The 23,581-nt window shown below is 40.1% G+C and overlaps 1 protein-coding gene and 1 pseudogene across 1 annotated transcript; both read left to right on the top strand.

Moving 5' to 3' along the window:
• abhd16a (abhydrolase domain containing 16A, phospholipase) lies at positions 1–13,455 on the top strand (the record flags this gene model as incomplete). Its single annotated transcript, XM_041225726.1, has 20 exons — positions 1–90; positions 916–978; positions 1,543–1,609; positions 2,005–2,091; positions 2,290–2,375; positions 2,821–2,894; positions 4,027–4,137; positions 4,481–4,595; positions 5,706–5,807; positions 6,254–6,317; positions 6,502–6,551; positions 7,169–7,292; positions 7,912–8,016; positions 8,915–8,978; positions 9,983–10,039; positions 10,277–10,339; positions 10,742–10,818; positions 11,140–11,238; positions 11,399–11,445; positions 11,798–13,455. Coding segments are annotated over 20 exons (1,629 nt in total), but the record flags the coding sequence as incomplete, so codon positions are not given.
• An 885-nt stretch (positions 13,456–14,340) lies between these two features.
• LOC121298644 overlaps positions 14,341–23,581 on the top strand; it is a 145,912-nt pseudogene continuing 136,671 nt past the window's right edge.

Below are 23,581 nucleotides of genomic sequence, written 5' to 3'. Positions count from 1 at the left end.
ACCGGGCCCAAATTACAGCGAATTCACAGACAACCCGACCCGAATCGAGCTGAGCCAGACCGAACCGGACTAGGACCGGGTGGCGTCCGGGTAAGTTTCGATACCGTGGGACGTGCCGTCGTTCTTTAAATCCGTAGGGTATGATGCAGCAGAAGCCTCTAACGCTTTCTCAATTCTGTTAAGCAACGCAAAGTGTATCTTTTTTGTTACATTTTCTATTACTATTGACACATTGCTGTCAACAAACTGTAATGCGGATGTGCATATTTGTTGACATGAAGTAAAATGCCAGTGACGTGAATTATATGTATGTGTTTGCTGTTGCACCTGCGTACCTGTCACACAGCCTATCAATAACCTTTCACTTACAATCTACTAAAACACAATGGTGCTTATCAAGGTAGTTAAAAAGACACCGACACTTTTTGTGAGCGGAATAAAAACAACTGCCCCTTAGTTAGATGCTGGAGGGACTGGTTGTTGAACTCCTCTGCTTTGTAGATTATTGCTAGATTGATAACGTTAACAAGAACGTATTCCTCAGACGTGCCACTTTGACTTTGCACTTACTCCAGAATAAAGTCCAATATAGCCTTTGTTACAACAAACACGTAGGAACTTCTAGCAGGAGAGTGAAATTTGTATTTCTAAATTGACTGTTTATTGTCGTGGATCATAGGTACAGCAGTCTTGATAAATGTTTTATAATATAAATATATAAATAATATATATAAATAAATAAACATTTATTTCCAGCAAAGTTTAAAAATAAAGTTCCGTCCTGACAAACCTGTCATGATAGCACTTTGTGGTAGATTCCTTGAAAGACATAACGTTGCTCACAGAAATCAGCTCCCTAAGTGCGACTAATTTACTGCCTCACCCTGCATCTGCCCCTGTGTTTTCTGGTTCCAGCAGCAGGGATGGCTTTACCAGCCCAATGCCCTGGAGAGACACACTAGCAGCATCCTCGGCTGGGTAAGTGGACTGCACTTTCACCTGTTGTAATGGGGCAGTCTACGCTGCAAGAAACACATTCAATTCACACACAGCACACTGTATAAAAACACCATCTTTTACCCATGTATTTAGTTAAAATCCCACCGCTTCTAAAATCTCCCCTTATAAAAGCTTACCATAGTAAAAGCATAGCAACGGGTAATAAAGCATGGTAAAGCACAGATAAGCATTGTAAAGAATAGCAAGGTATGGTAAAGCATGTTAATTATACATGGCAAACTGTGGTAGAGCCATAGTATAACCATGGGGAAAGCGTGGTACAAATGCTATGATAAAAGGTCGATTAGCAAATCAAAATCCCTCGAAGCATTGGGTTTGATCAGTCACAAAACTCATTGACATGGTTTATAGCAACATACAACACATGTCCATTTAGTGTTGAGTGTAGTAACTGCACATTTTGTTGATACAATATCGATGAGGTGTCCAGGCTTCCCGGTCTTCCAATTGAGTGTTATAATGTAGTTCTGCATGTGTGGTAGTGTGCACATCGCTTGTATAATAGTTCTGTGTTGTTTCCAGGCTTCCATTGTGTGGTCTCTCTCTTACTACACATCTCCACTCCTTGTGTTTTACCTCTACAGAAAAGGTAGGCACTGGTAGAAAACGTTTTTCTCACGTTATTAAACTGATAGTGGAGATTAAATGCATTGTTTTAAAGACAAAATTAATTTCCTTTCAAGGTGTTTTATTATTACTTAGAATTTCATCATGCATTGTTGTCGCCAGACAGCGCACACAGTTATATTAAAATATATTTTTAATAAAAAGTTTTAGTGAATCACATCAACTCTTTCTAATATATACTATGCTATATTTAAGTGCTCACCACGAAATAACAATGAAGAATGTCTTTGGCCCAAATCCTGGGGTTGACTTCTTCAAACAGAGTTAATTCCTGACGATTTCCATGATATCCCACAGATGAATTTGTGGAGTTTGAAAACAGGTTTCTCATCCGTCTTTGTACCTGTTCTGTCTCAGGGTACATCTGCTTGTCTAAACTGGTCCCAGTTGGTCAGTATACTGGAACGCTGCTCATCCTGTTACTGGGAGTGGCCTGTCTGAGAGGTGAGTAAACACATACTGTTTTACGGCATCCATTCACAAGGGGTGGTGTGTGGGTGTTTGTCACGTTGCTTGAGTGAGTGATAGCTTTGAATGCAGTTGCATGTATAAAGTATTCCAGTCTGGCTGTCAGGTCGCAACAGTGAGGGTTAAGAGAGAGCTTCCAGCCTGCATAGGGTTAAGGTCTTTGTGTTTGTTTAGGAATCGGAAGATGGACCAACCCTGAATACGTCCAGTTCATCACTATTCTGGAAGAGACCAAGAAGAACAACAGTCCACAGAACAAGGTGTCATTGCTCTACTCATTACTTCAGTACAATGAATATTTTAAAGATACTTGCCCCACTTCTTGATTTGTGGTTAGAATGTCTACAGCTGTGGCCAAAAGTTTTGAATCACCCTATAGAATTAACACACTGTGCTACTGTTATGGCTTCCGGTGGACTTTTGCAATGTAATTTAGTTGTTTCTTTGATTGCATGAAGTTAAATAAAATATCTAAATTATGTTCATAACATTTTTTTTTTTTTTGTCAGTTCTAAATTTCTTGGTGATGTAAAACTTTTGGCCATAGCCGTAGTTTCTCTGTATAGTTTTCCTAAACACCAAAACTTGCCAGAAACGATTTTTTTTATAGTCTGAAATAAGTTCAGGGCTGTGCATGTTAATTATCCTATTGCTTAGAAGGCAATATCTCGCACTTTGGTAATTCGTAATTCTTGTGTGTCGCAGAAAAAGCTGGCTTCTTATAACTTTGACTTCCGAAGCTGGCCTGCTGATTTCCATTGGGATGAAGTCAGTAGCAGGTAACAGTTATTGTATTGGAGATTATTTTATTATGATGTTTTAGCCAGTGGGGGGGAATCCATTAACCTCACCTTTGATGCACTTCCATTCACTATGCGAGCTCAGTTTGAAATGGTACCTGGTGTCAAGGTTAGAGAAAGCTCTTGCTTTGCATGTCACTGAAACATGGAGACATACAGAGGGGAAATGAAGGAAGTAAAACACGGTGGTATGTTTTCTTTCCTTCATTTCACCTCTGCAATTTTATGTGCTTCCCTGATGATGTGGTTTACAGAGGTGACGTGACTCTGAGCTGAAAAGGGCTTGGGAAATGCAAGTGTAACAGATTACTAAACCCACCAGATATTTAGTATTTAATCCACATTTGCTATAACATGTGTGTTTTGGGACCTCTATAGGGAAATGTGTGGACTACGGATATATCGTATATGATATCATCCTTTTATGGCTCTCCCATTGTCATTGGTGTTACAGCAACATTAAGGACTCCTGGAAATCGCACCTTATGCGATTTTTAAAGTTGTAATCAAGAAAGTGTTACTTTTTGGCTATATAACTTTAACAAATATGTGTTCCACCAAGTTTTCAGCCTACATTCCAAAGCAGGAGGGTGTGTGCTGTAAACTGTAACACACTTAACGTAGAATGGGTCTTATAGGCATTGTGCCCATGACGTTTTTAAGCTACTTTTCTTACAAATAAAGATTAAAACTTAGAAGCAAGGTTGTGTTGAACAGTCATCTCTGTAGGTGTTTCTGTAGAATAGGGAACACTCAATCACAAAGTTGGTCAAAGCTCCAATAAAAGAACAGTGGCATAAAACAAACCACGCACATACAAATAAACGTATCTAGCAGCAATCTATTTAAAAAAACAATAATGAAACCATGCACGGTGACCCCTAGTCAGTATTAGGGCAGATGAATAATGGCTGGGGTAGATCATTTATTCCCCTTGCATCCTTGTGGTATCACTGAATAGATAATCATCCGCTCTTCAAATACTTTCAGACTTTTAGAAGCAAGCTGCAGCAATGATTGACAGCGGAGCAATTGTTTTATTTTACCTGGCTTCTTCGCCTGCATTCCCATGGTAACCTGCATGTTGTGTGATTGTGATTGGCTCTCCCAGGAAGGGACAGTCGCCAGGTGGCGTGTCCTTGCTGAAGCCAGAGTCAAAACACAGAGGGGCGACAAACAGCGTTCTGAACTCGGTGGGAAAGCTGCCCTGTCAGATTATCAGGTGAGTGAGACTAGCAGCAAGAGTGAAACTGGAAGAAACCAAGTTAAGCAAACTAGCATCTCGTTCGACGCCTTCTTATCAGTGTCGGAAAATAGAACATCACATACGGCTGTGGTAAAAAGTTTTGTATCACACTAGAGAGTAATTTTGCTTCATAAAGTCGAATAAAGCCTGCTGAATAATGTTACATTATTTCTTTGATCACATAATGTTAAATAAAAGATTTAAACTATGTTGATAGTGTTCTTGTATTTTTTTTGTTATGTCTACGTGATGCAAAACCTTTGTCCATGGCTGTACACTGTACATTATCAGTAATGCGTTGATAACTCTTTCTTTGCAGTTATTTGATAGCTAACTCATTTGGGCGGAGAATGCTGTACCCTGGATCGGTTTCCCTCCTGCAGAAAGCCATGATGCCCATGCTGAACCAGGGGCAGGCACGCCTGGTGGAAGAGGTGAGTACAGCTGGCACCTGAGGCTATGTTAAAGGAGTGCTCTCTAACATTTTTAAATGCATTTCCTTATCTTCTTTGCTCTAGCCTTTTTGTGCGGTGCATGCATTTGTACAATGCTGAAATCCTAAAGACAGTAAGTATACAGTGCAGTTCAATTTATTTTATATACAATATTTCTCCACATATTGTCATTAAGTTAAATGCTGTATGTATGCAAGCTTATACACAAACGGACATTAGTGATTTAAAAAAAAAAAAATACTTAGGGGTGTTTTTTTTTATTTATTATTTGGTTATAAACGTGCTCAATATGTTAGTTTAACCCTTAGCAGTCCATTTATTCAGTGCTTGTCAGGTGTGTCCGGTCCAATTTATTTTCACACGCACTGTTTAAAATATATTTTTTTCAGAGTAAAACCGATTTAAAAGGCACTGAATCGCAAATGGGCACTCGGTACTGCATCTCCAGCCAAGCCCCACCCCTTGTTCACTGTATTTTTCACATACCTCTTTATAAACGTGCATATTGGTAAATCCTCTCCTGATCACTCGTTTTATCACCAAACTCCTCAATAATGCGATCCAAGTTATTATTTTATTACTATAATATCTCAAAGCTGTGCAAATGTCCATGATATTTCTTGAGCACTGATGCGGAAGCAGCTATCTCCTTTGTTTATGTCCATGTTATCTTTGTGGTGCATGGTGTATCAGTTATGCCCTTTTTTGGCGGGGGGCGGGGGCTTCTATCGGTCTCACTCGGCCATTGAAAGGTTTTCTTGGCTTTTTCCGGAGAAAAAACGACTAGAGACCTGTGCTTTACGTATATTTGATAATGTCAGACAGGTTCCGACATCGGACTGTAAAGGGAAAATTGTAAATTGCTCCCTATAATGGTTGATCTGACCATGTTACCTGCAACAGCTGTTTTTATATTTGACATATTTCCACATGCAGAAAAATTCTCTGTGTAAGGGACTGTAATAATACAACAGGTTGGATTGTGTATTTTAAAGCATTGGTGCTCCCTCTGTGAGCTGGAGAGTTGACGGTATATCAAACTGTTAAAGCCGAACTCGTATGTCTTGTGCTTCACTTTCTGCCCCCCAGTGTGGAGGTCAGAGGGCGAAGCTGGTGGCCTGTGATGGGAACGATATTGACACCATGTTCGTAGACAAGAGGAACAGCCAGGGAGAGAAAGGAAAGAAACTGGTGAGCATTTTAACTTGGGTTGTGGGATCGAAGGAGGATTCTAAAAGATTGATTTAGATTGGAAACGTAGATTTGTAAATCACATACAGTGGACCTTACTGTAGTTGTTGTACCTCTACTAAACGTGATTAGCAAATGGAAAAGGTTTTAGCAATACAGCTCCAATCCAACGACTTAAATGTAGCCAGTCCTAGCAATTGTCATTAAAGTCATGGAGAACCTCACAGAATGCTTAAATGAGGTTGGGAAGCTTGGGAGAACTTAAATCACAGTAAAAGTCATTCAAGAACCATTTGGGTGACTGCAAGCTGCAATGTGATTTTGGTTATGTGTCACGACAGTATGTTTCATAAGGAAGTATCACAGTTCATTGGGGCACAAGGAGTCGTTTCAGTCCGAAATGTCTGTAGCTGACTGCCCAGTACTGCCTGTGTTGTGATCCTCAGGTTATTTGCTGTGAAGGAAACGCAGGCTTCTATGAAGTGGGCTGTGTGAACACACCTTTGGAAGGTAAAACTTCTGTCATTCTTTCTTCCATCTCTTTTTCTCTCCCTGTTCCATGACCTGAGTTGTCTCATTTTGGGGTTTCCAGTATAATATTATTCCTTTTTTGTCATCTTTGGTGTAAAATGAACTTGTAAATTCTCCCTGTAACCCTGAAATTGTGTAACTCCTGCCCTGTGTTGTATTGCAGTTGGATACTCTGTTCTGGGCTGGAATCACCCTGGCTTTGGAGGAAGCACAGTGAGTATTAGCTACATTGGCATCCATTCTGCATATTGTAATGTCCCACCCATAGCCACAAATTGAAGCAGCAAAGAGCTAATTCATAAAGCATTTACCACCACGCTGTGTTTGCACCCTTTCTTTTTAAAATAAGAAGCAAACTACAAATGTAACTTAGCATGGTGGTCAGTTCTTTGTGACTGTGAGTGAAGTCCATTTATCCACTTGCAATACTCTCTGTCTTCAGAACGTTTTATGACACGCTCATTAAATTCAATCAAAACTCAACTTCGCCAGGCTGAGAGTAAAACGCCAGTTCTCTAGGGCCGCAGGGTCTTTTGATTTTCATTCCAACTTAAGCTCTGTTAACTTAATTCATCAAATTATTTGTTCAATTGGACTTTTCATAGTTTTTCAAGGTCTTTTGCAGTTGGTGGTTTAAAACAAGTGCACTTTGTTCAAGATACACAACCTATAGAACATTTTGAGGCCTGGAGAGAAGTTCTGTTTGTCCAATGAATCAAATAATTAGACCAATTAATTAATTGAGAGCTCGGGTGGAACGAAAGCCAGAAGACACTGTGGCTCTGATCTAAACAGAAACAACAATCGAACTTCTCTCTGTCTGTCTCCAGGGAGTGCCATTCCCTCAAAACGAAGCCAATGCGATGGATGTCGTGGTGCAGTATGCTATTCACAAGCTGGGTTTCGAGCTGAAGGACATTGTGATCTATGCCTGGTCTATTGGTGGTTTCACAGGTATTTGCCTTCTGCTGGGGCTACACTCACTGGCCATTTGTTTGAGACTTCCACCTCACTCCTTTTTTTGCAGAGTCCTTTGATTTCTGGTCAAGACAGCCTCGCAACTGGGCCTCCACTGAATATCTACCCTCGGTGACAGGGCATCTTTAAAAATCATAAGTTTAACTTGCTGGTATCTGAGTCTTGTGCCATTTTTCTTGCAACTAGGGTTAGGGCCAATTTCCTTTTGAAAATCCATTCCAGTTTCTTCAACAGAATTGATCAGTGAGGAGCAATTTAGATCAGTGAGGAGTTGGAATTCTTTAAAGGGAATGTGAAATGGAATTGACCCCAACCCTTGGTTGCACCCGTGGCTGTAATAACCCTGCTTCTGGCAGTTACAGAAGGTACTTTGAAGGATTGGACCACAAGGCACCGTTAGGCAAAGAGGATTATTTATATGTTGTCAGTTCGGCAAAAGCTGGACAAACCTGATTTTACTTGGTCTTAAAAAAGTGCTTAGCGATTTTTGTCCCCTGTCAGTGTCTTACTAGTTTTTATTATTTATAATTCAACATTATAACACGAAAGACACTGACTTCTCTGTCTAATTTTATAACTCTGTTTCTCCTCATAGCCACCTGGGCTGCCATGTCATACCCAGAAGTCAGTGCTCTGGTCCTGGACGCCTCATTTGACGACCTGCTGCCTCTTGCCCTCAAAGTAATGCCTGAAAGCTGGAGTAAGTCACCTTTTAAAGTTTTCGCTGAAGAAGAAGAATATCAGTGTGACAGGTAGCGTCATGGCCCAAGCTGTTACCGGCAGGAAGGAAGCTGGAAAGCCGCAATGCAAGCGCTAGAGCGCACATTAATAAAAAATAACCAAGTAAGGCACGACGGCCAAAATAGCGTTCAAACAAAAGAATACACAGATATAATACAAACCCCTACAGAGGCCAGGCTGGGCATCGCCTTCACTGACTGCTCTACTAACCCAGACACAGGCTGCTTCCTGCCTTTTTACACATGCGGCCATTCCCCAATCAATACCGAATTAGGGAATGGCCACACCTCAGATTGTTGGCAAGGATAGAGTTAACCCCACCCCTGTCTCAGTCAGCAAGGCTGTATTTCACTTGTTGATTTAACAGTTTGGGATTTTGTCTGCAGTCTGATTTCCGTCCGTTCAATTCAATACCACCAATAACTGGATTCTTGATGTGCTGGGGGCTGTTTATTTGTACGCTGACTGGCTGGTCATTGGAGAATGGCTTTTGAGTGCAGTGCACAGGTTCCAGCGCACTGGTGGAAACAGGTGCAGGTTTTTAGATTTATTACCTCTTTAGCGCATCTGTTGCTTGTCGCAAAAAGCCACACGTGTCTGCTGGTTGGATCCATCACAAACCTGCCTTGCATACTTTGAAGGACAGTCTGTGTATAGCATTCAGCATGATGCAGAAACCCAAGCCATGAACATGTGATTTGAATGTAAGCTGACTATGGGATACCATCTCCAGCTTTTGGAAACAAGTCGGCTAACAGCATCTGCAGGTGACTGATCTCACAGACCCTCTGCCTCGACTCTGCTCCTTGCATGTGGCTAGCTCTTTCTGACCTGGTCCCTCTCTTTCTCTCTTTTAGGGCCCCTAGTAACAAGAACTGTGCGCCAGTACATGAACCTCAACAACGCGGAGCAGCTTTGCAAGTGAGCCTTTTCTAATCGGACATCTCCCAGAATATAGTGAAGATTAGTGATCCATGTCCTACCCCTGATTGCATGGATTCAGGGGAATTGAAGCCTTGTTTAGTATCGGCATTGAGGTTTATTATTGCTGGGAGGAACATGAGTTTTGAATATTGTTTCAAAATAGAAGTGATTTTAAATTAGCTGGAAAACAATATTATTCATATGTCAGTAAAACAAAAAAAGAAACTCCCTGTTAATCCAATACACTTACCTGTTAAAGAAAGGAGAGAAACTCTGTACAGCTGTGGCCAAAAGCTTTGCATCATCACCCTATAGAATTAACACATTTTGCTTCCTAAAGTCAAGTGAACCCTGCTGCATAGTGTTATGTTAACATATTGAATTACGCGCCGCTTTGTAGTTTTCTGTATAATTAATGCGATATCATGTTGTAGTTTCTTTGATTACATGATGTTAAATAAGATTCTGTTCATATAGGTTTTGTCTGAATCCTAATATTTGACGTGATGCAAAGCTCTACAATAGAATATGTGTTATTTACTTCATATGTCATTTACACCTTGGTTTACTTTGCATGGTCTTTTCTTTTTTTTTTTTTACCACCAAATTCTTTTCAAGCAGTGCTTGTTTAATTATATGTCCCAGCGCTAGAATGTATCCATAACACCAATGAAAGGTCAGTAAGATCTTGAAGGAATAAAATAACATTCTCCTGCAGCCCAGGGCCCTCTATACTGCACAAATGCCAATAATAACAAAGGAAAGCTACTGTAGTTGCATAGGAAAATAAAAAGGACACACATGCATGGTGGTCCAGTGGTTGAAGAAAAGGGCTTGATACCAAGGAGGTTCTGGGTTCAAATCCCAGCTCGGCCACTGACTCACTGTGTGTGATCCTGAGCAAGTTCTCTAAGTCGCTTTCGATAAAAGCATCTAGGTGACTAAATAATAATAATGCTTTGATTTGCAAAACTTCAACACATCTCTTTGCTTTCTTACAGGTACCAGGGTCCTGTCCTTCTCATAAGGAGAACCAAGGATGAAATCATTACAACTACGTGGGTTTGATAGATCCTTCTTTCTTTAAAAATGAAATCTCACATTGATTTTTGACAGGTTTTCCAATTATAATGCATAACTTTGTCATTTTTTTTTTTTTTTGACTGCTTGTCCAATCGTGGTGTTTGATTGGTCACTTCTGAATGTGTTTTATTGCATGCTTTCCAAACAGGCTTTAGACATTGGGGGCTGTATATACAGAATAAGAATCTGTTTTCTGTTTATATTTGTTGCAGAGGTCCGGAGGATATCATGTCCAACAGGGGGAACTACTTGCTGTTGCGCCTCCTACAGTTCAGGTGAGGTAATGCAGAAGCCAAGTTTTAAATGGTTGGCTTTGAGCAAGAACACAGTGAATAAAAATCATGAGAGAAAATTCTTGTTTAGATTTTGAGATGCAAGCATTTAAGGCTGGTTTCACAGACTTGGCATTAATCTTGGACTAGCTAATGTTACTTTAGGTAAAGAAGTCCAAGGCCAGTACTAATTGGAACTTGTAAAACAAGCAGTTAAAGTCTTAATATCAAAACTTAAAGCAGGCATAAGGTACTTTTTAACTGTTTTTGGATTTTGCAGTTACACTGTTCTGTCAAGACAGTGAAATGGGCTTTATTGTAATAGTTTAGGTGACTCTAACGATAAAAAATGATATTAAAAAAACAGAGAACTTATTATGGTGCCACTGCCGTTATTGCTCACAGGTACCCCAAAGTAATGACTGAAGAGGGGGTCCGTGCTGTCAGAGAATGGCTGGGTGCAAGCAGCGCTGTCGAAGAAGGTAACATCTATATTCAATGCTAACTCTGTTACTACCTAGCTGTTCCTAAAGAAGGCTATACAGCCAGTCAACTTGTCTCTTACTTGAGTTATTCTTGAGGAAGGCAATACATAAGGTTATTATTATTTAGTCAAAGTATGTTATCCAAAGCAGCTTACAGAGACTAGGGGGTGAACTGTGCAGAGTCACTTGCAATAGGGCCTCATTGAGGTTAAGTGACTTGCTTAGTGTCGCACACAAGGAATTAATGCCTGAGCTGGGATTTGAACCGGGAACCTCCTGGTAACAAGCCCTTTTCTGTTTGCCTGTCTCTGCCCACAGCCTCCGTGTACAGTCGCTATGAGGTGGATGATGACTGGTGCACCTCTGTATTGCAATCCTACCAGACAGACCAGACCACAGAATTTCCCTGGACCGTCGGTGGGTCTGGCTTTTAAAACAAAAATATTTATTTATACCAGCATAACTCATTCAACAACTTATTTATTAATGTATTTATTTTTGTATTTAAGGCCGTTCTAAAATACAGCTTTATTTCTGACCTAGAAGCCATTCTCACTGTCCCCTCTTTCTGTTTCAGGAGAGGACATGGCTTTAGAAGGAAGAAGACAGCTGGCTCTGTTCCTGGTAAGTGTGCCTGGGCGTGCGGTCTGTTAGATTTTAATTTCCTAACTCTGTTAAACTTAATGAATAACCACTCCGTTTTTAACATTTAAATGGAATTCTAATATTTAAGGGTGAATGTAGATTGCTGCTTTTTTGTAATGTGTTGTATGAAAGATGTAACTGAGTTGTGTGTGACTCCTTGTAAATAAGAATGAATCTGAAATAACTTAAATGTTCACAGAATATAAAAATCCCTGGGCTTTTGCATTGTGCATGTACTTCTCTGTAAACACTAACATATTTAACATTATATAGGCTTAATACTTTTAGATCCCTCAAATCTCATGCCATCTCTCTTTAACTCCTCCCTCAGGCTCGAAAGTACATGAGGAATTTTGATGCCACCCACTGTACCCCCCTCCCTCCCTACGAGTTCCAGTCACCATGGAGATTGTAACCGTGCACCAGTGGGGAAACCGTTTGCGGGCGATTTCTACTTGAAGCATCCAAGATGCGCTTTCTATACTCTGTTCGAGCGAGCCCGCAGTCTGTAACAAAATAATTTGAGGTCGTTTTAGCAACAGCCTGGTTTAGCAGTAGGGGTGCTGAAGGGATCTACATTTTAATTGCTTTGTCATGTTTCCTTTTTGTATTGTTTCTGGGTTCTGTTGTTCTTATACTGTTAGGTTATAATAGTTTCTGTCAGTCTGGCGTTACCTGGCTTTGAGCTTGTCTGGAGAATCCTAGGCGCTGGCGAACGGCTTTCTTAGTCCTGTTCAAATCCTGTGACGATGTAACCTTTTGATCTTTTTTTGTTTTTTCGTTGAAGACATTTTAAAGAAATCGCGCTGCTCTAGGCAATGTGTTGAATCATTAACCGTAAGCAAACTAAACCGGCTGCCAGATTCCTGAATGCAGTGTAACAGGTACTGTGTCAATAAGGCAAACACGTTTTTATATATATATAATTTTTACACTATTTCAAAAACGGGAATTTCACAGGCAACTACATATTACACGGCAATGGGTAAAGATAATAGAAATAGTGAAATCTGTTGTAACTGTCAAAATAAATAAATACAGCCTTCCCCATAATCACTCCGAATGATTGCAAACTCCATGCAATAGTAAGAACAAGACAGCAACTACGCTAGCAGTTCAACTTGGGATGGGGGATTGGGATACCCTGATCTATCGCTCTCTCCCCCTCCCTCCCTCCCTCCAAGGCCAGTTCTTTATCTCACTAAACAAATCACAACTGATGCATATTATTATAAACTTGTGTTCTTTACTGTAAATACTTCTGTATTTTATTTCTTCAGTATGTCGTCTTAAAACGCATTCTCTTTCTGATTCCATACCCAGTCAGGAGGATAAGTTCAGTGGTGTTTTGAAATCTACCTGATTTTTCCCATCTGTTCTTAAAATATTGGTGATGCTGCCACACCAGGAAAGACGAGACGGTGCCTTGCAGCGATCAAGACCTAATTCGCTAGCCTCTCCTGTCTGGGTTTCAGTCTGAGGGACGGGTGGAGCAGTGTGAGCTAATTCGCTAGCCTCTTGTTTCTGTGGAGGCCTTGGCTGTAATCTGCTCAGGTCAGGACTGAAATTAGGTTGTGAGTTGCAACGTGGGTATCACAAAAGATCTTCAGACACTTGGCATTATTATAATTGTGTGCGTAAGGCCCACGGAGCTTAAAATAAAAAGGTCCAGGAGCGAAAAAATAAATCAATCGTCTGGAGGTTTTATAACTGCTTGTTAATATACATTTTGGCTGTTAAGCCATTTAAAATTGTTAAGTGGGGAACCTGTGCCAGTCTAGTTTCTATACGTATTCACGAGATCATTGAGTAGGAACATACAGAAGTGCAGAGATTGCTTGAAGCCAGGTTGTTGAAAAGTCTGTGGTTGTGTTATAATAATTAATAATTATTTTTAATGTGTTTGCAGAAGAACAGTGGCACAATGCTGTTTTTTTTTTTTCTTCTTACATCTTGTTTGCTGTAAGACAATAAACAAGGAAAAAATCATATTTGTTTTAATGTATTTATTTTGATGCAGTCCTGGACACCTCTCAAGCAGAGATTAACAGTTGGGATAACTGAATCATCATAACAGCTGTGGTCCTGATGTTCATGTAATAAAATACATGCAATTCCAGGAGTCTCCAGTTCAGGACAGAATCGTATAGAACTGTATACTCTGCAGCACACTGCTCCATACTAACACCACGGTGGGGTATTGGTTGAGCTCCGGCACAATGGGAAGAGTGCACTGAGCAAACGCCACCTCTTTCAGCACCCTCCACTTACATTCAGAGACGTGACAAGATCCAATGTGGTTTGGCAGCTCTTGGGATTGCCCGCATAGTATCTCAAAGGAGCGTTACTGGTTTGACGTTAGCTCGGAACACCCGAATTTGGTAAAATGTGCAACCAAAACAAAGGTTGCTTCCTTACTGTGTGAGGAATTGTCTGATCTAGCTGTGCTAAAACCAACCACTTTGTAGTGGGAGTGGAGAATTACTTCAAAACTTTACACGGGATCCTTCTTTAACACATTATGAAATCTATCAGTATCTCAGGGTGTGCATAACCTTATTTCTATGGAACCGCGTACCGAATTATGATGAAAGGATGTTCTTTAGAATGTCGGTAATATGTGGATCGCTGTTCTAGTTTCATCTAGTAGCGCATAGCGCTTTAAATATATATTATTTAAATATATAAAAATGCATACACAATTATGTCTATAATATAGCAGGCTACATAAAACTCGCTGTTTCACCCAATACTGTTTGTTTCTCTCTTCACTCAGTTCTCTAAGTGTTGCAAACTTTCCGTGCAGATTTGCAACCTTTTACCACGTCTCGGCCACCGTAGACATTGCCTGACTGTCGCAGTCCTCTAACAAGTTCGATTTTCTAAAGCGACCGATCAACACAGTCCTCCACATAATAATTTAAAGCCGGAGCCAATGGGGTAGGAGGGGAGGGTCTGGTGACATGTATCAGGAAGGAGCGAAAGAAACAAAGCAGGAACGTTGAGGTCTATGAATAAATGTTCACTAATCTAGTGCATTGATATGATGTACGTATCTCAGTGTGTACCATACCAAAGAAAACGATAATCGCAAGAAATAATCGAATAGATAGACCCTCGCTGACTGGAGCTGTGCTGCCAGTTTTTATAAAGGTAATTTTATCTTACTTGTCGTACTGCATACAGATCTTGTGCAGAATGAGTATTGAAAGTGAAATGGGACCGGTCTGTAGTGACAGGACGCACTCAGGTCTTTCAGTCCATGGGAACTTGCAAAGACCAGCCAAAGAGAGTTTGTTATTAACAAACTAGTACAATGTTGTTGCATCATATGTCTGTATATAATGTCTATATGGTGGGTAGGTTAATTCACTTGCAGGTGAGTATTAAGATACAGTGATCCAGATCATTTAATTAGCAAGTTTTCGGTCCTTCGCATGTTTTGTGACAATCTGACAAACAGATGTACGCAATACACGCAGAACGGTTAAAGCGTGACTATACTGCACATATGATGCCGTCCTCCGTATCCTGGTCCAGTAAACGGGTTACTGTCTGATCACTGAAAGCGGATTGTATTAATACTTGTACAATTGGAGATTGGCCTATGAATATGCTAAGAATCAATTAGAGATGTGATACCCATCGGTAAAATTGTTTGCTGTATTTGTTATAAGGTTGAGAGCACTAGTATTTTCTCGCTCGATTTACTCTACAATGTCAAATGAAACGGCGTTAAGATACAGATTTCTCAGATGGCACGAATCCGAAGTTGAGCTCAGTGCAGTGGTTTGCAATAAATCTAGTTGCTCTGCTACTCCTGTACTGCAGTATTTTAGATTACGTCTGGTGTGGACGCGTTTGAGTTGTAAGGACCAGTAGTCTGCCGCAAGTAAACGTTGTGAATAGACCATCAAACTTTCGGTTTTCAGTCGTTGTTCACGTTTCTTTCTGACACAGGCACCAAAGGCATCGGCTGTTGTGAATACAAAGGACGTTTTAACGATGGAACCTGTTCTAGGTGAAGATGACGTTTCAAAACAGAAATGTTTTCTGATAACAAAGCCGCTCGCAGACCAGCCATCTGGTGAAGAGGACTCTGCACGCCTGAAAGAGGACACGCGTGATCTTGAATCAGCCACTATAAAAGTCTCCGGTCTTCAGTTGGTCCAAATCAAAGAGGAGATCGTCGATCCCCAATTGGAAGCTGTCCACTTCAAAGTGGAGGTCCCTGGATTACAATTTGATCAAATAGCGCAGGATATCAGTGATCTTGGAGCAGTCTGTGTTCTGGATGAGCCTGTCAACACCAAAGCAGAAGATTGTGACCTGGGAGCAGTGGAAATGAATGGCTTGGCCAGCATAGACCAGGAGATAACCTGTAAGTAAAGTCGGGTGCGTTTGCATACTGTGCTTTTATTGTACTCTGAATTGCAGGGAACTGTATGGCATGGTCTTATGCAACATTAGGCTGCATTGCAGTTTCAGTAGAACAGATATATGATTTTAATTGCAGCCTGGTGAAGTTCTAACCATAAATGTTTGGATAAAAATTCCATGTTTTGAAAATTCTTTCAAGCTGGGAGGAGTATTGAAAAGCAGATCAAGTTTGATTGTTGCAAATGAAGCTTAATCTTAAAAGGGCTTGACTGAATTTCAGTTTTTCATAGATATTAACCACTGCCTCGTTGTTTCTACCTCCAGACATGCCGATCTTTTTCACACATCCATTTAGCCTCATTTGTACAAACCATTGGAGATGCTTTGTTTTTGTTAACTAAACTCCTGGTTCTAGTATTGTACAGCTGCGTGCAAATTGATTAGAATGCCCCATTGCTTCTGTAGTTTTAATTTGTTGTGCAGATGAAATCAAACCACTGGAACTGAAAATCTTGGAACATTGTCAAAATAGGCAAATTTAGTAATTGTCTAATTTCATTGATGACTTTAATAGAACACACATGCAATGCTTTTAAAAAGAAACACATAGCCACACATGATAAAATGCATCAGACTTTTTAAGAAGTTGTTTAAGATGCCTAATTAATGTACAAAGTGGTCTAACATTCTCACACATGGAGTGCCTGTTGTTTTGATATCACAGATTACTGACCAAAAAATGAAATTCTCACAGCAAGTTTAATGCAAGTAGGTCTGTAAAGGATATAAATGACACATCTTGAGGTGTTCTGATAAATGTGCACACTACTGTACATGCCACGAATGTCATATTGATCTATATTTAAGAACAGCACTGTACCATGTACAAACTCTCATTCTCTGCATATATTTCTTTTCCTGTAGGTGACGAGGACAAAGACAATGAATCCCATCCCCGTCCTCACTGTGAAATCTATTTTACTGAGGAGCAGTACCTTGAGAATCACATCCAGGGCACACACCAAGCCAGCATTCACTCAGAGGAGACTCTGTATTGCTGTATTGAATGTGGGAAGAGTTTCATTTCCTTGGACATCCTTACAAATCACCAGCGAATTCACACAGGGAAAATGACGCTTCAGTGTAGCTACTGTGGGAAAAGTTTTAAAAAATCAGGAGACCTTAAAAAGCACCAGCGAACCCACACAGGAGAGACGCCATATCACTGCACGGAGTGCGGGAAGAGTTTCAGCCAGCTGGCTCACCTCAAAGCCCATCAGCGAATTCACACAGGAGAGACTCCTTACCCTTGCACTGAATGCGGGAAGTGTTTCCGGGAATCGGGACAGCTCAAAACGCACCAACGAATTCACACCGGAGAGAATCCCTATCACTGCGCTGAGTGCGGCAAGAATTTCCGCGAGTCGGGAACGCTGAAGAAACACCAGCGCATTCACACAGGAGAGACGCCGTATCACTGCCTGGAATGCGGAAGGGGATTTCGGTTTTCGGGCGATCTTAAGACTCACCAGCGCATTCACACGGGAGAGAAACCGTATCGCTGCACTGAGTGCGAGAAGTGCTTTCGTCAGTCTGGAGACCTGAAGAAACACCTTCGAACTCACACAGGAGAGAAGCTGTTTCACTGCACTGTGTGCGAGAAGGGCTTTGCACAAGTGGGAAACTTGAAAAAACACCAGCGAACGCACAGATGAGCCCCTTTGTGACTGTAATTGAGGGATAGAACACTGGTTCTGATTTGCCTTGTAACTCACAGGATGGTTTATAGTGCTCCGAAGTACAGCCAGGCTATAAAGTAGCTTGGGGACTGATGTATATTCGAGGTGTGCCATGTGCTTGTATAAAATACTTTTATAAGAGAGAATAACAGGAACATTTAACAGAGGTCCTTTAACAATTGGACCACAACTTCTTGTTGCATAGTACCGTAAATTTCCGAACATCTTCGCCCCCACATTTTGACTTTGTCCTCGGTCATGGGGTCTGTGCTACCATGGTGTACTTATCACATGAGCGCACGGGCTCTTACACCAGTATAATCAATTAAAGGAGCGCACCTTTTCACTGAATGCCGCTTGTACTCAAACATAAGCCTGTGTATCTGGTTCTGCTATTACATTGTAAACTGCGGACAGAGTTGCCACAATGCTGTGCTCCACATTGTCACAACTTGCGAGTTGACCACAATTTACTTAATCTCCCCTAACCCAACTACATACACAGGTCACTTTGAGGATCTTCCACCAGATAATAAGTTGACCCGCCTTTTGCTGCAATGCCAGCCTGGATTTGTGTGGCAGTGATTCCACAGGACGCTTGGCATTGTACTGTAGCCCATTTTCTGTCTAATAGGCTGGCAGAGGATGACAATCAGTTGGAATGAGATCGGCGGATTTCCTCAGACCCTGTCTGGTGGATATTCAGCATGGTGGGATATATTGATCAGCCACAATGGTATTTGAATATCCATGTCCTGGTTTAACTAATACACCCACTCTTTGATTTTTTGGTTGTCCTTTTGGTTTGCATGAGCACAGTTTCACGAACATATAGAATAGACCTTTTTGGAATTGCCTCTAAAACTTAATTGTGTTTAATTAACAAGCATGTACGCATGGGTGTGTGAAATGTATTGCATATGATAAATCCATTAAAACAGCTACAGTACTGGTCCACCTATACAATGTCAGTTAGATCAATATCGATATGTTTGGAGATGCAGGCGCTATGGATTCGTTTGATTATTTTGAGAAACCACTGTCCGGTTGCTTTGAAACTGCATGAACATGTTCTTGAATTAGTCACTGTGATTTATGAATTAAATATCTGGCTTCTGATGAACTAATAGTCAATTTAAAGCAACTCATTGATTATAGTAACACCAGCTGTGATTCTGATTGCCTTATCTGCAGTCAGTTACATTTGATTTGCTTCAGCCTGCTTGTATATGAGGGTACAAATAAAACCCTTTTGATGTTTTTGACACTGCCTGTCTCTGTGCACATTTGAATTCATATACAGTTCTGTAATACTCTGCCTCGCTGCAGTTTTCAGACGGGGTTCCAAGCAGAGCAGTTGTAACCCGAGTTAAATTCTTAATGGATTCATTTTAATTTTTTTTCACAATTGCATGACATTTTTTAAATTGCTTTTCAATGTTGAGAGAAAGGGGAGCAACAACCAGCTGTTGCAGCTGCAGTGTGTTTAAGCACATCTACTTGTATAAAGTTCATCATGTTAAGTTCTCCAAGTCTGTGGATTTGCAATATACTATACAAATAAAGTATACAATTTCAGATGTATTTATTTGCTATTGTCTCAGGGACATTGCACAAAACAATGGGGTACAATAATCACCTTTTGCACATAAGCTACAAGGGGGGAAAAACAACAATAACCCACGATAACTCATAGCATATTAGTTCTAACCAAGGCTTTAGAATCCAGAGTCTTACGTTGTATTAGCATGAGCATGGTCTCTCTTTATATATAAACCACGCAAGGAAAAATTAAAAAAAGTTTCAGTTGTAATAGCGATGGTGGCCTTAGGTCTGATTCCACAGGCAGTGAATGACTGGCACTAATCATGGACTGCCTTACCCAATGCCACACAACAGCACTCTATGCAATGTTCTGTAATAATGTGTTTTTTTATTTTTTTTTATTCATGTGTTGTTTTCTTTATAATCAGCCTGTGGATAATGTATTGTGATCTGTGTATTATAGCTACAGTATGTATAGTACAGCGAATTGAGACCAGCACAGTAAATAATCTTGCATTTCATTATAATATTTATGATACTTATTAGAAATTGACTTCCTTTTATTATTTTTTCAAACAAAAATACTTTGGGCTGTACTTGCGTTTTTAAAAAAAAAAAAAAAAAAAAAAAAAAAAAAGCCTATGAGATCATCTATTGATCTTTTTAATTTATCTCAGAACTTTGCAGGGATGGAAATAGGACATCAGTTTCACCCATTCCAGGTTTTACTGGGAGCTTGATTAGTCACAGTATACAGATAACAAGCCCAGGTGTGTCTTATAAAACCAGGAATGGATCAAACTGCTGTGCAATGGGAGTTCTGTTCCCATCCCTGCTTTGTCAGATTGTGTCTTAAAGGATCCCAATGATTTAGCATCAACAACATTGCTAGGTAACCCTTTCCATACCCTCACCAGTGTTGCACTTAACAGTGTCCTCTCGTCTTGATTCCTGTGTTTTGTATTTGTTAGGGTTAACTTTGTCAGCTTCTTTCAGGGTGTTCAATACTTCAATTATGTCCCCTAATTCTTCTGCGTGCTATGCTAAATAAATTCAGTTCCCTCAATTTTCACAGCTTATTCCTTTAAGCCCTGGAATTAGTGTGGTTGCTCATTGCTGGACTCTTGTCAAAGCCATAATGTCCTTTTGTGCGCTGGTAAGCAGCTGAACCATTTCTGTATCAACTGTGAACCCTCTGGTGTTATTTCAGTGTTCCCGACTCGCGAAAACATCTCCCACAAACGGTGCAGAGGTAATGCGTCTCTCCCGTGTGAATTCTCTGGTGTTTCCAAAGGTCCCCGGTCTGTCAATTTCTTTCCACAGTCGCTGCAGCGATAGGGGGTCTCTCCACTGTGGATTCGCTGGTGTTTTTTCAAGGTTCCTGACTGATTGAAACTCATTCCACATTCATTACAGTGATATGTGTCGTCTGTGTGAATGTGTTTGGTGTTTTTTAAGGGTGCCGGTCTCCCGGAAACTCTTCCCACACTCAGTGCAGTGATAAGGTGTTTCTTCAGAGTGAATTCGTTGGTGTATTTTAAGAGTGCCAGCCTCACGGAAATTCTTCCCGCACACAAACGTGAACATGTACCAGTGCAGGGACCTGCTTTGGAATTGTTAAGCATTTCTGTTCTGGAGCTTCAGGTTTAACAGGTTCCATCCTCAGCTGGCTCTTCAGCACCTGTGTGTGAAAGGAAACCATGTTAGTGAGCCCACATTGTAATCCATCTCAAACCAAATGATCTGAAGCAGGTATTTAAAAACTGCAAAGATATCTACTCTTGTATATCAACTTTATGTACATAGCAGTTAAACCACCTTTTCTTGTAAGCTTAATTATCCAGAGAGAGAGAGAGAGAGAGAGAGAGAGAGAGAGAGAGAGAGAGAGAGAGAGATTTTAAACAATAAATCTTTAAATGTTGTTAAGAGTTTCTTTCTGGTATTTCTGTTTATCTTACGGAAAAAAAAAAGTATAAAATGATTAATAACATTTTTTGTCATTCAAACACTACGAAAACATGTAAGTAAATCTGGCATTTTGGCTAATAACTTTAGCTTAATATATTACGTTTCTTATAGTGTTAAGTTTAGGTTTAAATTAAATTGAAACAGAAAATGACTACATATTTCCAATACTGCCAAATAATTGTAGTTAATTAATAACAAACCAAAAATAAAAATAAGATGATCTAAGGGGCAGCAAGCTTTTTGAGGTTTCGTATTGGGAGTACAAATTCTACGGGTAGTAAGAAATCCAAATGGACTGCTGTCAGTCGTTTTAATATCAGGGCTGAAGACATTTAAATAACGTTTTTGTATATCTGCTATTGTCCTTTCGAGAAAGGGAAATGGATAGTTATATTTAAAAACACATTTCGAGGAGCTACTGGCCTTAGTACTAGTATTACGACCTCAGTCTTAAGTACACCCCACAGTTAAAATGAGATGTTTTATTTAATATTTTTGGTGTATACCAAACTATTGTGTATGGCTGTAAATAAACTAAGGTATAAATTGTGTTTGGTATGAATATATACGTTTACAAAATAAAGTTTATGTTAAAATACAGTTGTGTGTTAAACCCAGGTAGCGTTTAAACGCAAGTGTGCATATTCATTACATTACCCAATTCTAATATCCCAACTCTACAACATGCAACTCGCCTCGTTGTTGCTCTCTGGGTCCGATAACTAAACACGCCCAGTTCTGGCTCACATTGGCTAATGGTTCAGTTCGAGGTGGATGATTGGAGCGCTTTTGCGTCATTCCACCGGTTGTGTATTTTTTCCTATTTATGCCAGATCAATTTCAAAACGAGCTTCATAAGAGACGTGAAACACGTCATCCTGGCTCCACTGTATTGTCAGTATCGTGTAGTACTGTACAGGAGCCAAAATGCCTAACACAGGGGAGCTGTTTCATTACCTTCTCTACTCTGGTAATGGCACAACGTTGTTCTTGGCTTTCTGATGTATTTATATTTTCTGAAACTGAAAAAAAGTTTATTGTAAAAAGCCGATGTGCTTGTTACCAGCAAGTGGTGGGAATAACGTCACACAAATATACTTGGAAATGCATCTAGTGGCATGTACACTAACTAGTTCCCATGACAAGTGACATCTGTTTATCATATTAAGTTCAGTGTTTTTCGCGCAGTTTAATCAGGTGTGCGGTGCTCAAAGGGTTAACTCCCCCTAATTAGTTTGCAGATTCAGCTGTGAGATTTCCACAGGTTTGTTAGTTCTTGGCAGAAGCTGTTGTTTTCTATGAAGCTGGCACCATTTATATTTTTCTCCGATTGGAATTCATGTGATACAGTTATGTATGAGGTAAGGTGCGTTAATCTATTTCAGGAAGAGTGGTTTACCGTGCAGAAAAATAAACACACCGAAGCTGAATTTAGTAACATTAAACACAAAAACACAAAGGACGTTTGTTCGTCTGGAGCAGCATTTTTGTTTTGAATAATGCACATAAACGTATTGACTGGGGTTGTGAAATAAAGAAAAAAATATTAGAAACATCAGCTAAATGAATCAATTGCTTGTTGATTTAATGTTTGAGGTATAAAACGGCATATCGAGTTATTGTATGAAACGTGTGTGTATATATATACACACACACACACACACACACACACAAATAAATACTTCATACAACAGAGTGTGGATAAATATATTTACTACTGTTCCTTAAATTACTGTAGTGATATTCTCAGGTCCATGACCTACTAAAATACAAACTAAACACATAACGTGTCCTGAGATATTTCCCCACTAGTTCAATCTATTCAACAGTGTTCCGGTTTATTGTATGAGATTATTGACCGTGTCAATAGCCCGCTGTTTTGCCAGGTACTGCAATCAGGTTACACTTGGTGCACGACATAGAATATCCGGTAGAGGGCACTGTTGTATTGGGTCGATGAGTGAGTTTATAACTCCATCTCAGGGTTAAGTGGCAGTTCTTGTTTGCAGGTAGTTGAGGAGAGTGAGAGAGACCGTCCCACTGCTCTCCACACCAGTCAGGGGAAGGAGTGGGAATGTATGGAAAAGGAGGTAGGTGTATAAAGTACTGTGCATTACAGGCAGAACGTCTGGGTTTGATTTAAAAAAAAAAAAAAAAAATGAAAAAGTGGCACATGCCATAACTATGTGAACACAACAGGGATGGAAATAAGACTCCTGTTCCATAGCAGCTACACCAGGTTTTACTAAAAGCTTGATTAGCTCCAATATATAGGTAGGAAGCTCAGGTGTGTCTTATTAAACTCATAGTAAAACCTGGAATGAATCAAACTACTATGCAGTGGGAGTCTTATTTCCATCACTGCAAAGGATAAGTTGATGATCATGACATATCCATTGAATGTACAGAATAGAGTAAGAATTATGAAATGTTCAATGTCAACTTGATAAGCGATTGACCACATGTCTGCAAAAATGTAAGTG

This window comes from Polyodon spathula, chromosome 24 (genome assembly GCF_017654505.1).
Source record: "Polyodon spathula isolate WHYD16114869_AA chromosome 24, ASM1765450v1, whole genome shotgun sequence".
NCBI classification, from domain to species: domain Eukaryota; kingdom Metazoa; phylum Chordata; class Actinopteri; order Acipenseriformes; family Polyodontidae; genus Polyodon; species Polyodon spathula.
Note: the sequence above shows the minus strand (reverse complement) of the source record. Positions and strands in the feature narration are given on the sequence as shown.